Raw genomic sequence first — 25,992 nt, forward strand, 5'->3', positions numbered from 1 at the left:
ATTTGTTCAGCGAGTGCGTTTAAAAACAAGAAGCTCTTTTTGTTTCTGCAGCTCCAGAAGGACAGGCCGTTTCAGTGGAGCTGCTCGCCGGCTGATTGTTGCGGCGCTTAATGGCGAGGCCGGTCGTTGACAATGGGTTGCTATGCGTGGGTCGCGGTATCCAGGGAATCTGGAAATCTTTACAACTTTGAAGAAAAACTTCAGAGCAAACTTTGCAGCTAGCACTGCACCAGTTCTCTCAATGAAGCACACGGACAAAACTATTTTCTCGTTGCATTCTTTGCTCGACAAATTAGCGGCAACGAAACAATGCGGCTCGTCTTAAAGCTCCTAATTCACCTCCTTTTAGTTACTTGACGAGCTAAGTGCTCCGCTCAGCCCAAACTCGTGTAACGATGGTTTCAACTCTGCGTTTCTCCGGTTAATAACAAAACAAATGCATTATTTTAAGTTGCCGCCTTTGTTGTGGATCCGACTCTGACCTTTGACACTGCTGCAGAGGAGGCTGAGCTAAAAGTGAATCTCTCTGCTTCAGATCAATACAAATCATAGGTTTGTTCTGTTTGGTATTTATATGATGCAGGGTTAGTTTTGTTGTTCTTTGGTCCAGAGTCTGAATAAAACCTGTGAATGACTACGACCTCGCGGTTCGTCCGAGTCTCTGCGAGTTAGCGGCGAACAAGCAGAGCAGCGTTTTGAAAGGTCACCGACGGTTTGTCACCGAGTGAAATTCAGCCCTTTTTTTTTTTTGCATCCTTAACCCTCCGCGACATTTGTTCTCGGTTCAGATCTGACAAATCTGTCGCATGATTCATTTATGGCGGATAAATTATGCCGAACCTGATTCAGGAGTTCATTCGCCGGCTGACAGATCTGCTCAGACACTCGTGACTCACGTTGAGTCACCCCCACGACGAGGACTTCAGCCAGTCTCAGTGTTCAGTCATTGTCTGAGGCCCACAATGGTGGTAGAAGGTAGTTTTATTTTTACCTGATTAAACTGTGGCCACCTGGTGAACAGGATCAGAGATGCTTAGATTTGCAGAGTTGTGGAGGTTAATGTTTGGAATTGAACAACAATAATTCAGTTTGAATGTGCCCGTGGACCAGTTAGCTCTGGTTTTGTTGGTGTTTGGAGACCCAACACCCACACCGGCTCCACATCAGAGCAGGAATAATAACCAACAGTTATTTTTCATTTTAGCTTTTCTTTTCTTTTCATTTGAACCCGCTGTGCACCACAGCGTAGATGAACACAGGGTTATTTGTACTTTGTTGTGCTGTGAAAAAAAAAACTGAAATATAGAGAACACAGAAATATATTTCACCATATCTGGATCAGATTTCTGAAAACAAAATCAAAAGCATTTCTCATGAATCTGTGAGAAGTGAGCATCAGGGGGATAAATGGTTATTTTTTTATTATTTTTATTTCATGTTTTTTGGTGGATTCCAGTTTAGAACCGTTAGCCTGTGAGATCCTGGCAGGATCAGCTGAGGTGAAGTCCTCCATCCGCCCTCCTCCTCCTCCCTCCTGCCTCCAGCTCCTCCGTCCCGGCTCCAGAGGGGGAAGCGGGGAGCCGCAGCCTCCGGGAGCAGCTGCAGCCTCTGTGCGCGCCTCTCCGGTCCCTCGGTGCGCGGTGGCCCGGGCTCCGGAGAGTGACGAGCCTTGTGGTGCAATCTACGTGTGCGCCGTCCCCCGGACTGACAGGGCCGGAGGTCCAATGAAATAAGTCGACATATTGAGGTTGTCAAATCAAAGCCAAAGAGGAGGCGCTGTCCCGTCGTCGTCTGAATTACGTCATGCACAAACAGCTGGTCGTTGGCAAATATCTGAAAAAATGTAGACCAGCACAGCGACTGAGAACTGCACCCGGGCTGCAGCCCCTCCGCGAAATCTCCTGCTTTTAACACGATGTGGCAGCTGGAGCGGCCGGGCTCCGGATGCAGCCCTCCGAGGCTCCTCTTGCTTGTTTACACCTCTCTCTGCGCTGTTGGAGGTGAGTGCTCTCCGTCCGCTGCTGCCTTTGATTCGCTGTTCCTTTTGTCGGGGTGCTGAAATCCAACCCAGCGAGCAGCAGCAGCAGCAGCAGCAGCAGCATCGCATCCCGTTTGTGGCTCGATCACAGCCTCCTTAAGCATCCAGGCACCAGCCGAACGGTTTTCCGTTAACGGGCTTCAGTTACGTGACGCACGGGGAAAGGTTGCTGCTAATTTTGGCACGCAGCGCGCTGACAGACAGATGCTGCTATAGGTGGTGGGCTTTTACTGTATATATATATATATATATGTGTGTGTGTGTGTGTGTGTGAGGGGCTGGAGACACACCATTGTTGTTGCCTTCCTACTGTTTGTTTGTGGTTGTTTTTGCGTTGTTGTAGTTGGCAGCTGAGGACACGGATAGTACACAGTGTAACCAGAGCCATGGCACAATAAGGGCAATGTTTACGTCCGACCTTTGTTATCTGGCAGGTAAACTCCAGTAAAACCTCCATTCTGTCTGAAAATGTGACCAAAACAAAGTGCAAGAATCTGTCATTACATACGTGTTTTGTAGACACAAACCACTTGTGTTTTTCTTCTGATGTCCATCCACCAACACGTCTTTGCTGCTGGTGTGAAACAAAAAAAAAACCCTCAGTGCTGGATGGTGGGACAACAATGAACCCGTACCTGCAGCATCGTGTCACTCAGGACCGTCCAGGTCTGTGTGAGGATGTTGCAGACTTGTTGCTGTTGTGCTCCATCAGTTTGGAGGAAATCTTTTCTGTCTCGGCTGCAGACTAACAGCTCAATTCACCACTTTAACCTGTTTTTGTACCTGCCCTGCTTTGTTTGTGTCACAGTGAGGAGGATGTTTTATAGTTGGGTGTAATTGATGCCTTTGACGTACAGAAATGACATGTTCACAGATCCTGAATGTCAGCGTGGACGTGGGAGATGAGGTGTTTTGTTGCTGTTGGTGGGTGTGTTTGACCAAAAAAATCTGAATCGATCACCTCTCATGGCTAAGTTCAGCCTCTGTTAAAGGGTTTGTTGTTGTGGATGGATCTCCTTCTGCAGCTTTTTATTTTTTAAAAATTCTGAAGTGAAAAGACGACCCGGCTCAGTGTTTAAGAGCAAATCTCATGTTGAGATGACAAAAAGCAGGATTACGTCTATATTAAGCCGCTAACAGAGTAAAACAGTGGCAGGGAGGTGCTCATTGAAGAGATTACCGAATTCGGAGCCGTGCTGTAAGAAAGCCTGTAAGCACTCTGCCGCCTTTATCTCCCAATGAAAGGTCTTTATTTAGCTGGCAAACAAACAAGCGTATCTGGATGCTCTGGCATGTTTTGCACCTTTGCATTGAGCGCAGCCTCCGTGTGTGTGTGGCTGCCGGATCGTTGTTTTGGATGCGTTTCCGTTGCAGAATCGGGATTTCACATGGTGGGGGTTGAGAGAATGGATGTGCCAGTTTGTTATTTTAATTTACTTCTGTCATGTGTTGAGCCTTTGTGAGCTCAGGATGTTGGAGATGAAGCTCTGGTTGAGGATGTCCACCTATAGCTATCCAAGCATTCAGGATTGTAGGCTGGCAAACGAGCTTGTGGCCAATAAATCTGTTTCAGAATCAAGTAGTGACTAAAGATTGCACGAATAATACGCTGCAGCCCTCGTGTTTTGGCACGTAAGCATATTATCAGGAACCACGTTTTGTTTGTTTCTGATCCCTCGATACCGAACCTCTTGCAGATCCCATCACAGGGTGCATTTCTTTGAGTTGTGATTTTTTTATCCTAAGATTTTTTTTTGCACCGCAGAAAAGAAAAGTCTGAAAAATAGAAGTTTGAAAGAATTGGATCTTGCACCGCCTCGCCACCCCTTCAGCTTGTTTCTGATGATCACGAGGGCTACGTTGCAACGAGCAGTTTATTTAAAGGCTTCTTTTGAACAGTATAATCACCAGCGCTGCTTCCAGATGTGCAAAGCTGTCGACTTTTCGGCATCTCTGGAGCGTTGCTTCTGACCACTGGGTAATCAGCCAACAGTCTGTCATTAACTTCCAACTGTGATCTGTTGCAAAAAAAAAACAGAAAGAAAAGCCCGTCTGCTTCCTCTGTAATCAGACAAGCAGAACATATAGCGAGCGTACTGCAGACTCCAGCAGTCTAAGTGCCAAACTCACCCTATAGCACTCCAGCCTGTAACCTCACTCGTAGTTATCCGAGTCATGGAAGGACAAAGGAGGATCTTAATGCAGGAGAAGGCTCACGTATAATGCAAATTGCAAGAGAGGAGAGAGAGTAGAAGGAAGGCTGCGAGCTGTGTATAGGGCTGGGAAAGATTGCTTCATTCTTCTCAGTTTCTGCTCCCATATTCTGTGTTTTAGTATTCAAGGTTGCCTCCATAGGTGAGAGGCAGACGCGAGCTTTGAAGACTGGTAATAAAGGAGCTGAGAAGAGCCATTTTTCTCCTTTTACACCAGCGTTAGGAAAGCAGCGCACCTCTTCCTTCAGCCGCCCGCACCTCGCTGCCCTGTCGCCGCACAGGGTCACTTGTTGTTTTTATTATTTTTTCCTTTAACAACGTGAAGGCAAAAAGCAGAAAACACGCAGCGTCGGTACCATTGTCTGGCCAACTCTCACATGAACCACATGCTGTGTTGGAGGTGCAGCTTATTCACTGACACAAAACAATGCTGTGGAATTTTAATATCTCTCTTTTCTTTTTTGGTACAAATTGCAGGTGACATGAATTATCCCCAAAAAGAAAAGCACACAGAGTGAAAGATGTCACCACATGTTTTGCAAGTGCAGGTGTTAGAAGTAGCTGACATGCTCAGACACAAAGGGAGCAGCGCTACAAATGGAAACAACATTCTCCCCGGTGGAACATCAAGGCGCCTCCACACGGTTTCCATGAAAATCCGCCGCCGTCTTTTTTATCTACTTGTGTTTATGTTTATGATAACACTTATCTGGGTGACGCTTTATGTTCCAGTGTAGCAATTAAATGACTCACACGCAATTTCCCCCAGATTTTGCCCACCCGCTGGGCGAGCTTGATGCCAGCCCGGCTCATAATGTGGCAGATTACACCTGCCACTTGTTCTGCTGCTTTTATATGCAGAGGCTTTGGTGGATGTAATCCAAGGATTTGACATTATGCAGGACGCGAGTGAGCCTGCATACATACATCTCCCTCGGCTGCTTGAGACGACGTTAAAGTCTGTGATCACATATTTAGATGATCTGGCTCTCCAGCTAACAGTTTGCCGGGTGAAGGGAGAAGCTTGTGATTATTAACTTAAAACGGAGGGACGCCTCGTGCCGCTGCTCTGTTTACAGGAATGACAAACTGGAATTCAGCCTTTGTGAGCAAAAGTCAATCACGACTCGTTGCTGGTCACGTTAGCGGCGTGACCAGAGGTGGCGACGTTGGGCTGTCTGCGAGATGATTGGTCCAGAGTCTTTGTTTCAGTTTGAAATCTCTTGACAGCTATTAGATCATTTACAAGGACTTTCTGTAGAGAAATCGATGGTTTTTATAGAGCAAACTGTACGTATTTAGCGCCACCGGTTGGTTGAAGTTTTCCCTCATCCTGGTTCATGGTTCCCAGAGGATGAATCCTGATTACTTTTGGTAAATGGTTCTGTACTCACATAACGCTTTTATCCAAATTAATATCCATTCACACACATTCACACACCAGTGGTGACAGAGCTGCCATGCAAGCTGCTGCCTGCCATTGAACGCAACTTCAGATTGAGTGTCTTGCTCAAGGACACTTGGACTATTGAGGGGCAGGGGATCGAACCACCAACCTTGGACAACCTGCTCTACCACCTGAGCCAACCTTAATCCTAATTCTGGTGGAACAGCAGCTTTTCCAACTAAAACAGTTCCATGAACGGCTCGATTTGTTCACTTTTTCACCAAATATGTAAACAAATGAGTCCATCAAATTAAGAAAAGGTTTATTTTTCTATTTCTAATGATGTTAAATGTTCATTGTGGAGGGGCGGGGGATCGAACCGCCAACCTTGTGATTGGAGGACAACCTGACAACCTTCTCATCTCCCATCATGATGAAGTTATCAGTTTGTTTTCTTCTTGGACTGATGATGATTTGTTCGAGTTACACCAAACTAAACACGTTAAACATTGTGGTTACCTGCTATGCGATAGCATCATAAGCTAATGAATACTGTAAACATGGAGAACATCACACAGTGTCGCAGACCTCAGTGAAGTGCTGCAGCAGCACAGCGCTGCTTTGCTTCGTCGTGTTGATCAAACACAGGAATTGTCTATAAGCTGGAGCTCGCTGACGTACCGCGGGCCTCGTCCTTCTGCTTCTGTCGCCCACAGATTGCCTTTTTGTGACTGAATACTTCACCCGTACGCCTCGTAAGCTGAATGCTTTCAACTCCTTCGCCAGTGTGGAACTGTTCCACTTCAATGTGCCTGATGACACCATGATGGCCGTATGGAACCTCATCACCTTCAAGGAGCAAGGGGGCACGTTCGGAGACAGCTGCCCCAACCGCAATGTGACTGTGTAAGACAATGCAACGCTGCTCTTCTTCTTCTGTGAGGCGGCTCCAAAGCCTTCCTTTTGTTGAAGTTTCCCTCTTTTCTCTCGGGGCTAAATAGATAATAATAATAATAATAATAAGCATCTTATACAGCTCACCTGTGGGGGAGAGATTAGAGAATCTGAGCCTGAGACTATCGCTGACAGCCTCGACATATGGAGAAACTTCTATTAAAGCATTAGCTGCATTAAGCCTTTTAATATCGCCTTTCTATTTTTATCATGTTGGTAAGCGGTGTTTTTCACGAGTGCTGGTATCTCAAGTAACTCTTCTGCTCCCCTTGTGCGATGGGCTTGGCTCTTCCATTCAGATATGTAGAGCTGATTATTATCTGAATCTGAATTATTCATATTTTAAATAGGAGATGCCATCTGCGCTCAGGCTGTCAGCTGTTCCTATAGAGGAGTTTTTTATGTTTGGCAGATGTCTGGGTTGTTTCTTAAAATACGAGGAGCCTGACGGGGAATGGGATTGTTGCTCTGTGATTAATAGGTACTTCAGGTCCGGGGCTCCTCCTGTAATCAACCCCCTGTACACCCGCTTCCCTCGGGACACGGTCGTCCCGGGGTCCTTCGCCGTGACTCTCACCTGGACCCTGCCGAACCGTACGACGGGAGCGTTCAACGTGACCAGCCCTCTCCCCGGAGACTGGTTCCTGGCCGCGCATTTGCCCAAGGATGAAGGCAAGATCTCAGTCAAGGTGAGCCCGAACATTAGCAGGGGAGCCGGTGGGCGCTAGCAGCAGGTCCGTTTGTTGCTGCTGCTGCACTGAACTTTGTAGAGATCCAGTGACAAAACAAATACCGCCAATAAATCTGTCTTTATGTTGAACCGCCACACCAGTATTGCCGTCTTTATAGCCGTGCTGTTAGCTTGGCTGAAAACACAACAGGCCTCCCCCCCGTCCAGCGTCAGCAGTTTATGAAAAGCTCCAGTCGCTGCTGTGGCGGCGTGCATCGCTGGTAAAACGGAAGCTTATTTATGTGGAAGTGTTACGTAACGTGACTTTAATGAGATCTACATCTAAATGATTTTTTTTCATGGTTACTTAACTTCCCCTTTATGATGTGAAAAAAGAAAAAATCAAATAGAAATGATGTAAGTAGTTGTTGGGATTAGTATTCCGGCTTGTGCTGCAGAGCCTAAAGAGGCAGAACAGTGTCAGAGAGTTTTTCTTCATCTCATCATGTTCTCCTATTTGGCTGCATAAACACCTGCTGATTTCCATTTCAGGCAATTTATTTGTCACTGGCATGGCGTTCACTTGTTCTTCCTTTGTGGTTTCCTCTGGCTGGCAAAAGTGCACCTGGAATACATAACAATCACAAAAAAAAAAAAAAAAATATCATCAGAAGTTGCCATCGACATCAAACGCACAAAAGGAAACGGTTTGCTTTGGGGGCGCTGGGAATAGACGGCGGCCGCGGCTAAAATGTGACCGGCTTTAAATGACACACTCTATAGATGGAAATGGCGTACCTTCTTCCAAATTCTGCTTTCTGAGGCAATTTTCTAGCTACAAAGATGCTTTCAGTTCGGAATGGAAACACAAATGGAAGCAGTGCAAGCAGAACAGGGGGATGCGCGCTGCATTTATAACAATTCCAGTTAAATACCCAACTTAGCGCACAGCAAGAAAACAGTGAGAAGAGAAAAAACCTGCCTCTGTCTGTTCTCTGCACTGTGCTGAAACGTCCTTACTGCAGTTGGAATGTTTCTCTTTATAAAACAAGATTGGAGATTTACGACTCTCCAGATGACGAGCGCGTCTCTTCCGTTCAGGCGATCCCCGGCGCGTTCGACCGCCTCACGAGCAGCTAATTGCTAAATTCATTGTTTTTAACAAAGAAAATGATCGTGGAGTTCAGCGGAGCCGAACACGAGCTCTCAGAGGTTGCATTTATTGCAGCGCTGTTGCGACGGGTTGCATTAGATTGTTCAGGTATACCTAATAAACTGGAAACTCGCTATACCCCTGAGCTGACCCTAAAATTGCGTCGTCTCAGCGGGCAGTTCTGACTGAAGGAGCTAAATTAATGCAATTAGTCAGGGTTTCATTGGGGAGTTTGAGTGCTTTATGGCTTTAATGGAGTTTTAGAGGCTTTAACATCTTGCCAAGACTTGAAATTCTGGGGGAAATAAACGAACGGCTATATCCTATTTGGTGCGAGGATGGTCAAATTTAAGGCTCCTGAGCGCCATCGGAAGGCGCCGGCCTTCAAAAACCCACAGCGGCTGAGCCTTAATTAAAACACAACTTGCTCCACAAGACGACGCATGTGCAGGTCCAACTGACAGGCTGTAATAAATCAAAGGGTCACCCCGGCAGCTCCCAGACTAATGACATGCCACGGTAATTGTGGCTCGGGCAGGAGGGGTTAGTGATCAGTTGACAGGAATGAAGGACCCAATTTGGCATTCACACCTGTCCCTCCGTCCTCTCCAATCAGGTGCAAAACGGCCTCTTTTTCTCCCTTTTGCAAACAAATTTTTTATTTTTTTTTTACAGCAGAAACAATGCACGCTCTCCTGGCTCTAAGTCATTCCGGCTGCTCGGCTCATCTCGCAGAGTAATGCACATCGAGCATTAATGGCTCAGAACAGCACCAGTGAAATAGTGGGTGCATGTTACGGTGCGTGGCAGGGAGGGGGAGGACAGAGTGATATTAATCCAGCAGGCTGACAGGACTAATGCACACAGTCTATTAGGAATTTTCAGTCAGTCTGAATGATATCTAATCTCCTCCTTACTAGCTTTTAAGGAAAATTGGTGAGTTAACCACAAAAATAGCATCTAAACTGCTGCTGCTGCTGTGTTGTGGTCACAGGGTCTGTCTGAGGAGTGCCAGTACCTGTTCCAGCCTCAGCTCATCGTCCAGAGGCTGATCGGGATCTCAGTGCTTTATCCCGGATACTTCATTGACCAGATGATCCCGGTCCACAACAGATCTGCTCTTTATAAGTAAGTCTTCCGTCTGAACTTCCAAAACAAACCCTTAAAAAAAAAAAAAAGCAAGGATGGCTTGACTTTGAAATTATGCACCAGGAGGAGAAAATGCTTTTTGCGGGCCTCCCTCTCCGGTCTAATCCCTCATCTGCCTCCTAACTTATGCTTTTTCCTGGAGTTTTTTTTCCTCTATAAGCTTATCTTGCATTTTTACTTTAAAAAGATGCAATTTCACCGCCTGCTTATAGCCGGCACACCTACACCAACCTCCCCTCCCTCCGCTTCCAGCCGCGTGAATCCTTCTTCCAGGTTTATGTTCGTTTTTCTTTTTTTTTTCCACAATTTTTTACGGCGCTTCAAGTAAGGAGAGGCAGTATTATGTGAGTGCTCCGTAAAAAAGAATGATGTGAGAGGGAATTGAAATGTTTATTAGTTAAATATTACGTGTGCATCATATTTAGGTTTTTTTAAACACGTTGGCCTTTATTGTTTGTATATATAAAAATGATAGATTTTTCACATTTAGAGCACCGAGGAGCAATACGGTTATTGCAGGACGGGCGAAAATGTCCAAAGGGCCATTAATTCAAATAAAACAAAAAGATTATATTAGTGGTGAAGTTAACGCAAAAGCATGAGTTTATCTGCTTTGCCATGAAGGTAATTCATATAACTGCATTATGATGGCAGAGACGTGCTGTTCTCTTCTATCCCTCGAGGCCTTTTTTTTCCAACAATTTCTTTGTCTAAAATAAACGTCATCTTGTGCTGCTCTGTGTGTTGCTGTGTGGTTCTAATGTGTGTGTCTGTGTGTGTCTGCGCAGAGTGTTCATCCCCAATTATATATCAAAGGTGAAGGTCCAGCTGGTAAACTGCAGCACCAAGAACAAGAGCAGCGACAGTTGTCCCGTGGTGCTGAAGATAAGAGCCCGGGCGCCGCCGGTGCATAACTCAAGTGCCCTCGACTGCAGGGAGTGGAACCCTTGTGAATTAGTCACCCTGGTCCCCGCCTGGGAACAGTGGTACTACATCCTGGTGGAGAGATATCTGAGCAACTCCGACGTCTACTTCCGCATCGGGGTGCAGGTCACAGGTGAGCGGGCAAAATGTGATTGATGAGCTGGCGAGGTTTGGTTTTCTTTAGTTCTTACTTCATCATGCTGAGTTTAAAGCAGCAACGTGGGTTCTGTTATTGGTATTAGTACACATTAAAGACACAGATAGTAATGAGTGGATGTTATCATTATGACCATTCATTTACGTCAGAGCTGGTAAATGGTTCTGCACTTGTGTAGCGCTTTTATCCAAAGCAGTGTGTTTCTCATTCACCCATTCATGCACCAATGGCGACAGAGCTGCCATGCAAACTTCTGAGTGTCTTGCCCAAGGACACTTCCACTGTGGAGGGGCGGGGGATCAAACCGCCAACCTTGTGTTTGGAGGACAACCTGCTGTACCACCTGAGCCAACCCTAATCCTGATTCTGGTGGAACAGCAACCAAAACAGTTCCATGAACGACTCGATTTGTTCACTTTTTCACCAAATATGTAAACAAAGAGTCCATCAAATTAAGAAAAGGTTTATTTTTCTGTTTCTAATGATGTTAAATCTTCATTTCTACCACATTATATGTGTTATTTCTTCCTTTTGAAAGTTGCATTATATGGTTTTATATCAATGAAAGGACATTATGTTAGCATATTATACGTAGATTATCTGTATTTTATCAACTCGTTCCCAATCTATCAAACGTCCAAATTGAAGGAAAGCAGGAAAAAAAAGAGTCACAAAGAGAAAGAAAAAAACACCCATTGTAGCTGTAAAAGAAATCCATTTCATTTCACTGTGTGATATTGAACTAACAACCGAGAAGAGGATCCCCTCCTCCTCCTCCTCCTCGGCGGCGGCGGCGGCGTACCTTATCGCCGCAACGCTTTGAAAAATGACAATAATAATAGTAACACATTTACATATCACATCAAAAGCAGCAGCAGTTTTAACTATGAATAAGCTCCGGTTATTTGCTCATAGTTATTCTGCTCATTGCCGAAGTTTCCTGCCTGACATTTATGATGAAGAATCACAGGTCGCTTTTACATTTATCATTACTTTCATTATTTTAAAGTCGAGCCGTTTTAACACACTGGTGAGAATAATTTACAATCTTCTGCGTGCTCGGTTTATTCCCATCGGGTGTTTCCGTACAGCGCCGTGCAGACTGTTTTGTAAATGAGACTACTTTACCAATTTTACCAATTAAACCAAAATTTTTTAATGATTTATTAGAGGTAATGTGTTGCATATCTCTTTTCTCTCTCTCTCGTTATTTTCACATAAATTGCGACGCTGTTTATCGCCGCGGTCTGCGAGCTGTTAGCTTCCAGCATTTTTCATTATTTTTTTCCCTTCCTGCTGCTTTGGATGTTTTAATTCAAGGCGATGCCGGGGTGGTCTCTGTAAATCTGAGCACTCGTAAATTAGGCGTACACAAAAGCTCAGAGTGGATCTCTGCAGCGCATCATATCCGAGTATCCAAAAAACTGTGCAGTCGAAGCATAAAGGATGTCGGCTTTCAATTGGCTCGTGATTAAAAAACCATTCTGAGGTGTTCTACTCATACCGGAGCAAAAAAAATCCAAACGTGGCGTGTCCCAGACGATAATGCTTTTAACAGATGAAGTATGTGGGCCAGCGATTGATTTCTGGACACGTGTTTTGATGGGGAAGGGGAGGCCAGACACAGCCGGACCATTAGGAGGCTTGTTCGAGGAGCCCAAACTGAGGTGATTCATGCGGGATCGCTGAGAGGCCAGTGATACCCTGCTTAAGTGCTACACGCTGTTTTGGGGTTGTGGAGAGCCGAGATATTCTTTATGCTCGCTCCGCAGGGATGGCTCACAAATCTGTGGGAAGTCCACTCCCATGTAGTGATCCCCTCCCTCTGTTTCACACTGTACAGTGCACTTTGTCACCATGGCAACACAGACACTAATTATTCACACTCTGTCTCTCCTCCTCCTGCCTGCCAGGCAGATCTTACTTGACCTTTTGTGGATTTAAATTGAAGAACACCTCAGGTTCAGGGAGACGACCATCTGGAGTCGTCACCTTCTTACGCTTCTATTATTTGTGATTGTTGTTATGAGGCGTCTCAGAAATATGTGCCCTCATTTGAATTCGGTCCAATTTACAGGTATCGCCGTGGCTGGCGAGACAGAGCGCGGTGAAACTAGGTTGCACTTTATTATTCATTATTGTTGTTTGTACTGCGTTTTCTCTGCAGGTGTCCTGCCCTCAATAGATGACTGGGCAGCGGAGAGACTTCATGATTTATGCTGTTTATGGAAGCAAAAAAAAAACAAGAAGAAGAAGAATCCAGTTCTTTGGATTATGAATGTTATGAAACTGTATGTTTACACGGCCCTCCTCCCCCCGCCGCCCACCCACGCCGGTCCTCCTCACATATACATGCGCTCTATAAACGGCTCTTTACTGATTTTACTTACCAAAGTTTCTTTTGTCTCCAGCCTGCGGTATTTGGAATTTCGGTATTTTTAGGAGTGCTTCAGCTTCCTGAATGGACATCAAAATACTTCAAACCCTTTCACAGACAACACTATGCAAACGAGGCTGAGCTACAAAAGCCTTTGAAATCCTTTCCCCTTGGGGATTGGCGGTATTTGATGGTACTTTGCCAGTTGCCATCAATGACCATTTTGCAGTGAGTTGCTTTGTGTTGAGTGAAAGCATACTGTTTGCAATTACAGTGAATCTTTGGCTCATTAAAAAGCAGTGTACGCCGCTGAACCTTCCAGTAAACGTCGTGGAAGCCAGCCGAGGGGGATCATTTGCAAAAGACTCGGTTGCTTGGCACGCCGAGCGGAGCCAGTTTGTTAGAATTCTTTTGCTTATTTGATTTTATGATCGGGATTACGACGTTACACAAGGTGCATCTTTCTTCTGCAACAAGCCGGTGAAAATTCACCAGCGTGTTCGGCTTGTGCAGGAATTGGTTTCATTGATTTCCGTTACGAATGAGATTCTCCTTTCCTGAACAGATTGTTCCAAGCCCAGTTTGTCGAAGGACCAAGCCCAGCCCAGCTCCTCCATGAACATGCCTCAGTCGTTTGGAACGGCGATGGGCTTCTCCCTGTCGGAGACGCTGCTGATGGCGGCTCTGCCCAGCTTGTCCCAGAACGCCAGCCACCTGCACACCTCAGAAGACAGCATCGTTTACCTCGCCCCCACCGCAGACACCAACAAGTGCTGGCCCATCCGCCCCACCCTCCGCAACGAGCTGGACACCTTCTCCGTGCACTTCTACGTCTTCTTCGGCCCGAACATATCGATTCCACCCGACAGGGCGGCGGTGTTCGCCATCAACCTCATGCCCGTCCTGGACAGCGGCGGCGTCCTCAACATGGAGCTCAAACTCAACATGGTGAGTCCCACAGACGGTCCACAGGAATCCAGGGACGCTTTGATTAAATTGTTCCTTTGATATTTTAAGAATAAAAAATGTAAAAGCATTGCTAGTAAAATACCGTTATGCGCCGGAGCAGCTTGTGCATTTGCAAGACGTTGGCCGGGGCTCTGCTGCCACCCTCACCCTGCACATGCTCTACGCTTCGCTGTTGCGAGGGATCAGATTGCAATCAGGAAACTAAATATGCAACAGTTAGTGAAGAGAAAATCCCCAGCTAGCAAGGGTGAATAATTGGGCCCCGCAAAGTGTCTGGCTGAGCTAGCCTGCTAAATATGGATGCACGTATGGTCGTAGGCTGTGGGAACTGAAAAAGTTCACAATGAAACAGGCGCCAGTGTTTGGGCTTGTGACATATGTCTCTAATTGAGAGCGAACAAAATGCAAAAACCAGCCAAGCAGGATTTGATTTGTCTCTGTTGATCTGTCCTTCAGATAGTAATGGCATTAGGAATGCACCTGCAGTGGCTCTGGAGGTCTGCAGGGAGCCAGAAACTGGAGAGCTACAGGCTGGCAGATGGACTTTTAAACATTTCACTCTTAATAGAAAAAGCGAGGCAGCCAGTGTTGAAATAACGGGAGGATGAAGCGCAAAAGCCCCGAACAGATATCTTTGATTGTTTGGTTCAAAGGAATATCCTGACATTTTGGGAAATATTGCCTTCCTGGGAGTTAGATTGATATCAGTTTCATTCCTCTGTATTCAGAAAAAGATATTGGTCAAGGACATTTTTAGCCTACAGTCCTGATGCTTTAACAAAAGGCAGGAAACAGCTGACGTTCAGAAAGGAAGAAAAAAATCTGCCCTTCCAGCAACTCTGAAATTAACAAAAAGAAAAAAAAAAGTCTCCGCTCAAGATTTTACGGACAAAATGTTCAACGGATTCATCGTTAAAATAATCGCCGGGCGCAGCTTTATATGTAAAAACGCCGTGTTTGAAGCCTCCGAGCTGCTTCTCTGCTCCCAGACTTTGCGATAAGCCGAAGCTAAACACACATCCTTCATCTCTGCTGCACACACACAGATGAAATTGATAATCAATCTGCTCATCTAACCCCTGGTAAGGAAGCAAACAGACTTAGTTCCCAAAATGTCAGCAAAAAAAAAAAAACACAAATAGTGGACTTTAGAGGAAATGAAAAATAATTGACTGTAATTAATCTGACGGTTTATCGAGCGGCGGCCGCTCGGTGGACGTGTCCGCCGTCACCTTCCACAAAGGTCACGGCGAGTTTAAATGGCAGCCGCGCTCCTTCCTCTGTGGAGTGGTCATTTCAGCCTCATGTTTATGGATGCGTGCTTCATCCTACAGGCCTCTCAGGAGAACATCTGTTTGTACTCATCTGTACGAGCGCCGCAATATCAGCCCGACTGACCGTGACCCCGCTCACCCTCCACTCTAGTACAGTCACAAGTGCAAATAGCTGCTTGATTTTTAAGACGCCGCCATGAAACCTGGTTCGTGTGATTGTTGTACGAGCCGCGAGACGTGTTCTTCAGAGAGCCTGTCATGCTATATTATTCTATGGACAGATTTCTCCCCCCTCAGCGATGATCTGTCACCGTGCTTGTCACAGGCACAGAATCCAGTCAGCCGCCGCCGGTGGGGGACTCTGGCAGATTTGCAGGGCTTTAGGAGACAATAGCTGGCGCTGCTTGTCTGCCTTGCATCACTCTCTGCGCGACAGTGTGAAAGGAATGCATATGGCTTTTATTGCCACTGATACCTCCGCTGGAAGTGCATCCATATAATCGCTTTAGAGGCATCTCTCAAAAGTTTTCTTTCGGTAGGTTTTGGTGCAGAAAAAAGGGGGAAATGCGAGCGCTGTAATGAGCGTTAGTGCTCGAGACGCTATCGGTGGTTTTCTTGTTGAAGTAATAAGATTCTGAGTACGTCGGTCCGAACGGGACGTGGAAAATACACATAATGCCTTAAAAATAGCTACATTTCTCAATAAATTATAAATAAATACGTAATAATATACATTTTTCTGTATGTAATTACTTATTTATAAATGATTTATCTCTATTTATTTGCACACTTTTCAAAGGGCAGCCCAAATATAAGATATAAACACTACATTTGAGAAGAAAATTACTTTAAAAATGATCTGTTCATGCAGCAAGTCAATTTTACCTGATAAGAAATCTTGAAATCAGATTTTTAATGCTCAATTTAAGAGTGTACTGTTAAAATCAAGGACTAAAAATGAATAAATAACTTTTAAAACAAGCCAAATTATCTGTTGTGTCTAAAAATAAGATTTTAAATCTGGGCAAGTCGCAGATTATTTGCTGTGCACACATTTATTTCTACATTTATTACGAGCCAGTGAGAGTCATACGTGTGAAAATAAACATAGAGCAAAGAGCAGCACTTCTTTATCCGCACATATATGAAGGAATAAGCAAACACAAGACTATCTAATATTGTTAATGTATTCCATTAATCTGTTTCATCTGTTCTTTGTTGTTGAATTAAAATTCTGAATCGAAGCCAAATGAAGGAAAAAAAACAAACTTTCAGAAACGTTTTCTGTTGCCAAGCAGCATTCAGAGCGTTTCTCACTGGAGCCACCAGTCAGAACATACGGCGGTTTCATATTTAATTTATCAGAAATCCATCACCAAGTTACTTAATTAGTTTGGGCGCCGGGACGTGCCGCGTACGGCGCACACGCCAGCTCCATCCATGTTTCTTGCATCACTTGGCGTCGTGTCCCGGCTGCCGGCACGTGTCATCCGCAGAAACTCCTGGGAAATAAAACGAAGCGAGAAAGACACGTGAGCGCTCGGCGGAGAGACGCGCTGGCGTTCATCACAAGTTTCTTCTCTTAATTCCTGCGATCAGAGCGGATGTGTTAATGTAGCGGCGCTTCTGAATAGATGTGTACTCTCCAGTCCGTAACCTTGAGCGCTGCTTGCTTGGTAGACAGCTCTCCTGATTGAATTATGTCTCCGCCACTCACATCCAGCCATCACAAGCAACAGCTGCACAATGGATGCAGCATATAAATCACAGTATTAGGAGTAATTAATATAGCATGTTCACAACAACGTTACGAAGCGCTTTACACGTACAGGCAGTAAATAAACCCCCCCCTGCAACATTTACATTCAGATTCCAGACACAACTTTAAAACAGTGCTTAAAGCAGAACAGGAGACGAATGCTGATGAGCAGCGGATCCGGTAATGCCCCGACAGCTGAAGGTATTTCAGAACGCTGTTCTCTGTGCAGGGCGCTGAGGAACAGTCCTTTTGAAGGGAAATTATACAGCCGAGCCTCAGAAGTTATCGGCAAAATCTTAATTTCAGCTCCACGCGGAGCGGCAGAGGGGAGTTTAAAACAAAGGAAACAGGAATTTCCTGGTTTCCAGTGGTTCGGATGATAAATCAAACCTATCACGAGCTAATCATCTGGATCTCCAGATAATCTGGCTTCCGTGATGTCGTGTGTTTTTCCGGAGAAACAGGATGTTTACAGGGACGTAACGAAAAGGGATCATTTGTTAAGGTGTTAACTTTGACAAATGATCTCTTATTAGGTTATTAGAGGCGGAACAGATCATCAGCTCTGAAAAACACACCGTCTGAGAGATGCCTCCACCTCGACTGTATGAGGACAAGCATACCGCAGACCGGTGGCAGCTTCTTACAGTTCTTTAGAGATAAATCAACGTTTTTCTCTGTCGCCTTTATTGCCCTCATCATGGTTTGTCACCACCTGTAGAGAACGATGAATAATACTTTAGTGTTTTAATTCTGATGGACTTGCAGCAACCTGAGCTGCATCATTAAATCCAGTTTAGGTTTGCAGATATGAGCTCCTACATTTCATTTGTTCAGTACGATCCACCCAAACAACAACTTTCAACCCCAAAACAATCCCAGTATGAGTTAAAGGGTTCGGTGGGGTGAAGGCACCATATGGGGATGTGTTAGTCTATATGAGATGGCATGAAGCTGAATCCTCGCTGAACCTTGACAAACTGTCAAGAAGCAGCATCGGCAGTTCATCGTATTTAACAGGAATGTACACAAAGGCAGCGATGAAATAAAACGAGCTCCAGTGCGGTGATAGATTTTGAGGATAAATTCCAGAGAGATGCCTTTGAGAAAAGCCTGACTGTAATCAAAAAGACAGAAGATGCTAAGAATTTTAATTAAGGTATGTGGTTTTCTTTTTTATTTGTACACACAGTGAGAGCGCTCTCATGGGAAATGTTTCCAACGTGTATTTGTTGTTAGTTTAAAATATGACAGGAACTTTAAACTCATTTCTTCTCTTTAGTCGTGGCAACGGAAGAAAAATGTCAGAAAACCCCTGATGTTAGTTTGTACCTCGCCGTGCACAGTGAAGTCATCACACAGACACCTCCAGGGGTTTTATTCACCCTGTAAACTTGCCAATGTGGTGGTTTTAAGATGTATTGTGATGAAATAAGCAGTCGGTGTCATGGCTGAGCGTTGCCACCCTGAAGCCAGAGTGTGCCGACGATATTTTTTCTTCTTCAGAATCAGTTTCCAGTTCAAGCATCCATCCATTATCTCTCCACCTTCATCCTCACCAGGGTCATGGGGGGCTGGAGTCTATCCCAGCTGACAGTCAGGGTGAAGGCAGGTTCACCTGGACAGGTAACCAGTCTATCACAGGGCTACACTTAGAGACAGACAACCAAGCACACTCACATTCACACCTACGGACAATTTACAATCACCAATTAACCTCAGCATGTTTCTGGACTGTGGGAGGAAGCCGGAGAACCCGGAGAGAACCCACGCTGCACGGGGAGAACATGGAGACTCCACGCAGGAAGATCCCGGGTGTCCTCACCGGGACGCGAACCAGCGACCTTCTAGCTGCGAGGCAACGGTGCTAACCACCATGCAGCCCGCTTAATAACTCCAGTAGTTTTACAGTGTTTGAGTGAGCGAAGAGAGGCAGAAACTTAAAGATGCAACAGGGTAGGGTTACTTCGAGGCCATTCTAAGACAGAGAGGAATCATTTTCATGGGTACAAAACTCTACGTATGTAGCTTTGACACATAAAGGTGAGTTTTAAGGATTTGATCAATGGCCAGAGGGTGACTTTAAGAACAAGTGATGAGATTCTGAAACACAAGAACTTTTATTTCCTGGTGTTTCTCTTGTTAAGTAAAGGACAGGCTGAGAAGAAGAAACACAGTGAGATCCTAAAGAAAAAGGTTTGGGTCATACCAGTCCTTTGTAGAGCTTCTTCTGGGCCAGAAACAACAACTTTGAGGATTTCGTCCCGTCTCATTCGACCTGCTGAATAGAACAGCCGTCACAGTTCCTCCTCTGGGGACCGTGAATGTGTTGAAGTCACAAAAACCAGCAGTCGTCATCCAGTCGCTGCTGAGACGTGCTGGTGAGGAACTTGAATGTCAACCTCAAAACAAAAGTTGTTGTTCGTCGTCATCAGGGAACCATTAGTCTGCTCCGAATTCTCTGCAGATCCATCCCAGAGATATTTAAATCTGACCTGCTGGTTTTCACTAGAATAATTGTCAGAAGACCACAGAACGGATCCTCCGTGGACCTCAGAGATCTGTTGTAAACTTCACGGCAGCTGTGGGCATTTAACTCTGCGGCACAAAGGTCAGCTTCATGGTGGCGCTGTCCTCTGGGGACCACGAAGGCCTCTGAATCACCAAGGTCATTAGAATTCACCCCCCAGACATCCTGAGTATCTGCTGTACATTTCATACCAGTCCACCTCGTAGTTGTTCAGATATTTGAGTTTGGATAAAACCGTCTGAGCTCGTTCAATCAGAATCTGCCTTTGGAGGCCTCGGTGTCTGCTGGGCCCGTTCGGTTCTCCATACTAGCTTAATCCTTCATCTTCAAGCTAGAGGAGAAGTCAGGACGAAGGAAGGGGAGGAGGAGGAGGAGGAGGAGGGACCATCTCAAAATGCCAGTGGGCGTGATTTAGTCTTACTACCGGGAGAGTACAGGCCAGATGGTGAGTTTAGGAAGCCTGAAATCTCAGCACCTGGCAAAGTGTTTGTTAGTCATTGCATTAATCAACAACTTTGCCAACTCCCTGCATATACATTATGCTCATTTTATGCTAAGGGGGGCGGTAGAAATCTTATTTATTCAAGAAATAATTGCCTGAAGTCATCCCAACCACCCTCTGCACACAAAGCGGCGCGTACGGGTAACGTGCTGAAGTTTCTGTCTGAGCTGAAAGGACTTCTACCGATGTCGAGTGCACTTTCCGGATTTGTCGGATAGTTTTCCACAGAACAGTTGTAAATCACTTCTCCTCGTTCCCAAAGACAGAGACGCTGTGCATAAGTTAGGAGGAGTGTATGGAGTGTCATGTTTTGGTGCTGGAGTGCACTCGTGAACGCATCCGGTGTGTCGCCGCTGTTTGTGCTCCTGTTGTTGTTCCACCGGTACGCCGAATCCGACTGTAGTGGCCTCCGCTCACCTCTCCGCAGAACGAGCCAATTTGTATAAGCGTATGCAGTTCCCACAGCTTGAATAATTCTCCTGGATTTTTTCAATGTATGAGCATGTTAATGTATAATTGATGCTTTAAGGAGATAAACTGCCAACATCTTCATTTAGGTGCCTCGGGCGGAGAGCGGGAGGGAGAGAGAGCAGCTTCACTTGATTTGTTAGTTTTAAAGTTTACCGTCTCGTGGCTGAAGGGGAAAGAGGCCCGAGGTAGTCGGTGTTTGCACGCCGGCGTGATGGCGGCAGATGGCTGATGGTGGGACGGATGAATGACGTTTCGCTTGTGCTTCCTCTCCGCAGTCGACGCTGAAAGGAGCGAACCTGACCGTGTTCGGCTGCCTGAACCACGGCATGCCGCTGTTCCTGCGGGAGAACTCGTCGCTCAAGTGCGAATCAGGTACGTCGACTTCAACCTGGATGATCGCCGCATTCACGGGCTGCAAGGTAAAGTTGTGTTGCACTGGTCTGTCTTTGTTTCCAGAATCGGTTGCCGGGTTCTTCCTCTCCGTCAACGCCTCCGCTAACATCACCAAACTGAGGATTCCCTACCCACAGACCGGCACCTGGTACCTCAGTCTGCGCTCCCTGTGCGCCACCGAACACGGGTGAGCGACACAACACGGCTGAAGTAGTTATTCATAAACAGAATTAGCTTTGCTAGTTTAGAAGAGCAGATTTGGTTCAGTTTTGTTCCAATCCGTCCATCCATCCATGAGCTGTCGTCCTGCAGAGGGTCGTGGGAGGCTGGCGTCCATCCCGGCTGACGCTGGGCGAGAGGCGGGGAACTTCCTGGACAGATCGCCAGCTCAGACAACCACTCACGCCTACAGCCAATTAAAAATCACCGGTTAACCTAACATGCATGTGTTTGGACCGTGCTGGCACAGGGAGCCTTAAGTCGCATCATCCAAACAGATCAAACGAAAAATAGCTTCGAAACTTTAATTATCCTTTGTTTTGTTTTTTGATTACTTCACAAATGGATATTAGTCTTTTAATTTCATGTTTAATTGGTCGTGTTTCGGTGGCTGCTTCAGAATTAGATTTTTGAATAAACAGTTTTTTTAATTATCCCAATTTTCCATTTCTGTGTTTTTGCCTTTATGTGGTTGGATTTTACCATTTGATCGGACGGGGGGAGTCTAGACCCGGCCAGAACACAGATCTGCAACCCGTTAACCTGACTCATATTTGATCTCTTGACTCCGTGAAGACGATCGATGTCACTTTCACTGATTTACGCTGAAGATGAAGCTTCTGCCAGCACTTTGCTAGCTTAGCTTAGCACAAAAGCAGATCTGCAACCCGTTAAACTGACCCATATTTGATCTCATGACTCCGTGAAGACGATCGAAGCAACGTTCACGCATTTACGCCAAAGATGAAGCTTCTGCCAGCAGATGGCTAGCTTAGCTTAGCATAAAAACAGACCTGCAAAGTGTTAAACTGACCCATATTTGATCTCATGACTCGACAAAGACGATCGATGCCACTTTCACTGATTTACGTCAAAGATGAAGTTTCTGCCAGCAGTTTGCTAACTTAGCTTAGCACAAAAAAGCACTGTAAAAGCAGGGTTGAGCAGCTCTGACCAAACATAGCAACTCTCCTGATAAGACAGATGTCTATTTTCTCATCTAACTCTTGGCAAGACAGCAAATAAGGACATTTCCCCACATTTCAAAACCTCTCCTTTAAAATAAAAACAACTGTGCAGCTCGTATTCTCTCGAGCGCTCGACCCAGAAAGTCACGAAAACACGACTTACAAGCAGAATTTCACTGAAACCAGTTGAATGACTGTCGCTCATAAATTTTTGACAGTCTCATAATCGCTTCTTAGGCTTGGTCCCAACGCCCCACAGCAACCTCTGTGAAACAATATTTGCTGTCAATTACAGCAAAGACAACCGCAAAATAGGACATTCAATATTTCTCACGAACTCGTCGTCACGAAACAATCGCTCGTTTGTTTACAAAAAATTAATAATTCAGCGGCCTAATGAAGACACCCTGCTTGCCGTTTGAGCGATGCAGCCTCCTCTCTTTCAGCCACGTCCTCTCCCATCTGTCACCCAGCAGACCGACTTGGCATCGGCTTCACAAATGTCCTTATGGTGCGCACCTAGCATATGACATGGAAGAGGGTGAGCTTTTGGAGGTTTAAAAGCCAGATTCTTCACATCTCTGCATTTGCATTTCGGGAAATTGTGCAAATATGTTTACACAATAAAGCCCGACGAGTGAAACGTCACCATTGCAGCGAGCAGCCCCGCTGGGCTTTTTGTAAAGGCCACAGCTCTCATCCTTTGTTAGAAAATATCTGGTAATCTCCGTTATTCTCTCCGCTCTTAGATTCTTTTTTTTTTTTTTTACTCCACAGATGAATTGAATAAGTACACGCTTTTTCTCTGAGGGTTGATTAAAGTCATTATGAGAAATATCAGAAAAGAGGAGTTGGGGGAGAATGTTTCCATTAAGTTGTCCATCGCTGTGTTTTCCACCAGTTCTTCAGCATTAGCTATTCAGCAGATTGAGCTGTTTTTCTTCTTTTTTTTTTGCCGAACCCTTAATGGCACCGAAAAATGTGAATAGAATGAAATTAAGCAGACTTTTTCTCGGCCACTCGGGAGTTCCAATTGAATTTGAATAACAGATAATAGCAGATGGTGCGGGACTCATCCTCACAAATAAAAAATAAAATAAAACGCAGGACAACATTTTGGTGTCGCCGCTACGCATTTACACCTGCTGAATCAATCAGGTCTGGTTATGGAGGAGAAGTGGTGGCGTGAATGACAGGTGCTCTTTAAGGCTACAATTAAGTTGATTGATACAACTTAAAAATAAAGAAGTGAGCAGCTGTGTCAATTATAAAAGAAATGTGTTGTCGGGGAAATACAAAGAACCGCATTTGTTACCTCCCGGAGTGTCATTTTCTGTAATTGATGGTAGAAGCTAGCAATTAGTAAGGATACAATGCAAGGATATGTTTTTTTTTTTTCTTGCCTTTTATACCGGCTAGTGTCAGAGATAAATTGCGTATATGTGCAGTTGTTAATTTGTCGGCTGTAGTTCGCTGCATAATAATAACCTGTATCAGGCAACGATTACCAAAAAAACCCCTACTTTTCTCCATAACATAAATGGCAGTAGATGTCAAAACTGGAGCCGACTGATCCTGCTGGTTATATGTAAAGTAATGTGCAAAATTCCAGTTGGGTTTCCTAATTGAAATATCTAACGAAGGTTAAGTATCACAGCAGAACTCTGGTTTCCTCGTTGGCCTGTATGGAACGGATTCATTTGCAGAAAATTACTTTTGTAATTGCCTAATGAGGTCGGAAATTGCACGCCGCTGACAGGGTAAAGTTGCGACGAAGCTGAAAACCACCTTTTGATCTCCGGCGTGCTGCGGTGACGGCGGCGCTGCCGCGGGACGCCAAACAACAAGACTGGAGCCCAACAGGTGCTCTCGCGGCGCTTCAGGCCAAATGTGGAGAGTTTTGAAGTGGAATGTGAATGTCAGCCCGATAACACGCTGCTAATGAGTCCGCTAACGTGCTGATATTTAGCGAGCGTCATGTTTACCATCTTAATTTAGCACGTTAGCGACTGTCAGTGAATGCAGCCTGCAGGTGCTGAAGGGGAACGAATGATGGAGTCTGGACGCATCCGACTAGAAAGCAAATACAGGCGTGACTCGATAATCGACCCCTAAACCTTCCTATCCAGCAGGTTTTTAAGAAAAACCAACAGAACCCATAAAAACAGCCTTAACATAGCGACAGCCTTGGATTGTGACTCCGACATGACATTTAATGTCACCAATCAGGATGACGGCGTATTATCTGACTGAACAATCCCACAGATTGGCTACGTTCACACTGCAGGACTTGATGCTCAATGAGGATTTCTTTGTGACTTCCTTCACGTTTCCACTTCAATGCGACTTGTATGTGATCTGCTGTGTGAACTTCATACGAGCCAAAAGTGTCCCGCATGCGCAGAAGAGGACACGACGACGTCACACGCAGCGAGCGTGCTCAGTGTTTATGGAAGTAAACATGGATGGTAACGGTGGAGCGTATCTGCCACTCCCCCACCGCCACCGATGGAGGAAACAGAAGTGTGAGCGCTAACTAAACTAGCATCAGCAGCCAAGTACTGCCTGTGTGTTCTGGACACTTCCACCCCGTCAGAGCGCTGCCCCGGGGTGGAACGTGCACCAAACCGGTCAGTTAGGCTGAAGTCCAGCGATGTGTAGTGTTCTAACAACACACTAGTTATTATAACAACTATGAACAATAATGAACAACTAATGATCCTTCCAGCATCAAGCCCTCCTCGTATCTGGACCTCCATCTTAACAATCCGACAGCCTTGATATCCAACATAAAAGAAGGTTTTACATTTACTGTCGGATTATCGAGTCACTGGACAAACTGGTGACTTGATGATAAACCGACATCCGTCTGTGCCTTTTCCAGGTTCGAGGCCTGCACCAACGTGACTGCGGAGGTCTACATGCGCTCCTATCTGACTCCCTGCATCAACGACTGCGGGACGTACGGCCAGTGCAAGCTTCTGCGCACCAACAACTACCTGTACGCCGCGTGCGAATGCAAAGCAGGTAACGGTTCACTTTGAAAACCCACCGCAGCACGTTGCACTGACAGAGTGATCTTCAAGTTCATGTGATGAGTGTGTTTTCCTGCTCGTTTGTTGATTGAATCGGTGCGCAGCGTGAATTAAACTTTGATTAGGTGTTGATTCTGATTTAATGTCCAAGTCTGTCAGTTACCAACAAACCACAGAAACTTGTTCTATAGTTGATGCTATATATCGAACAGCGCCCTTAATTATTTATCAGTGTTTAATAATTAGCCGGCCGTGTGGCTATGAGTGGATAATTGGACTCGTGTTCGGGTCAGAACATACACGGTAAGATAAAAGTTCCTTTGTAGGAACGGGGTCATCGCTGCTGCAAAGAATTTCTCATTTGTTGGAGAACTACATCATGCGGAGTGACAGGGAAATGGGAGCGAGCCAGGTGGGACGGCTCGGGTCATCTCCTAGAACCGAACTGACAGTTTTTGCAGTAAAATCGCATGTGCCGCCGTCCGATGAGTCACGCGGCGGCGGCGGCGGCGGCGGCGGCGGCGGCCCGGTATTAATCTTTTAACACAAGCCGTTTTGATAAGACAATAAAACACACTCTTAATTACGAACAGCTTTTCAATAAAAGATGAGCTTATGAAACTAAACAAAGCGTGTCCTCCGAGGCTTTTCTAAATCCTGCCTTTGATCTTCCTTTTTTATCGGAGCCGGTTTCTCTTCAGTTAAACTCATTGTCATACTTCATATGTGTGACTGCTTCCTGGCAGGCACTTTGCATTCAGCGCCTGCCCTTGGCCTGTCTCACGCTGCAGAACCTCTGTTCAACAGTGCTCAGGAATATTTAATTCACACTGTCTCATCCAATCCGCCG

At 45.6% G+C, this 25,992-nt stretch overlaps 1 protein-coding gene across 1 annotated transcript in view; it reads left to right on the plus strand.

The window, feature by feature from the left end:
* The first annotated feature begins 6,443 nt into the window (after positions 1–6,443).
* tmem8b (transmembrane protein 8B) overlaps positions 6,444–25,992 on the plus strand; it is a 32,558-nt gene continuing 13,009 nt past the window's right edge. The window contains exons 1-8 of the mRNA XM_008288145.1: positions 6,444–6,544; positions 7,074–7,281; positions 9,410–9,543; positions 10,353–10,621; positions 13,588–13,970; positions 20,803–20,899; positions 20,984–21,107; positions 24,992–25,134. Coding sequence (XP_008286367.1) covers positions 6,462–6,544; positions 7,074–7,281; positions 9,410–9,543; positions 10,353–10,621; positions 13,588–13,970; positions 20,803–20,899; positions 20,984–21,107; positions 24,992–25,134 — 1,441 coding nt within the window. The 5' untranslated portion in view covers positions 6,444–6,461. The remainder of the gene's footprint in view (positions 6,545–7,073; positions 7,282–9,409; positions 9,544–10,352; positions 10,622–13,587; positions 13,971–20,802; positions 20,900–20,983; positions 21,108–24,991; positions 25,135–25,992) is intronic.

The sequence above is a fragment of the Stegastes partitus genome, unplaced genomic scaffold, assembly GCF_000690725.1.
Source record: "Stegastes partitus isolate 25-593 unplaced genomic scaffold, Stegastes_partitus-1.0.2 Scaffold543, whole genome shotgun sequence".
Lineage (NCBI taxonomy): Eukaryota > Metazoa > Chordata > Actinopteri > Pomacentridae > Stegastes > Stegastes partitus.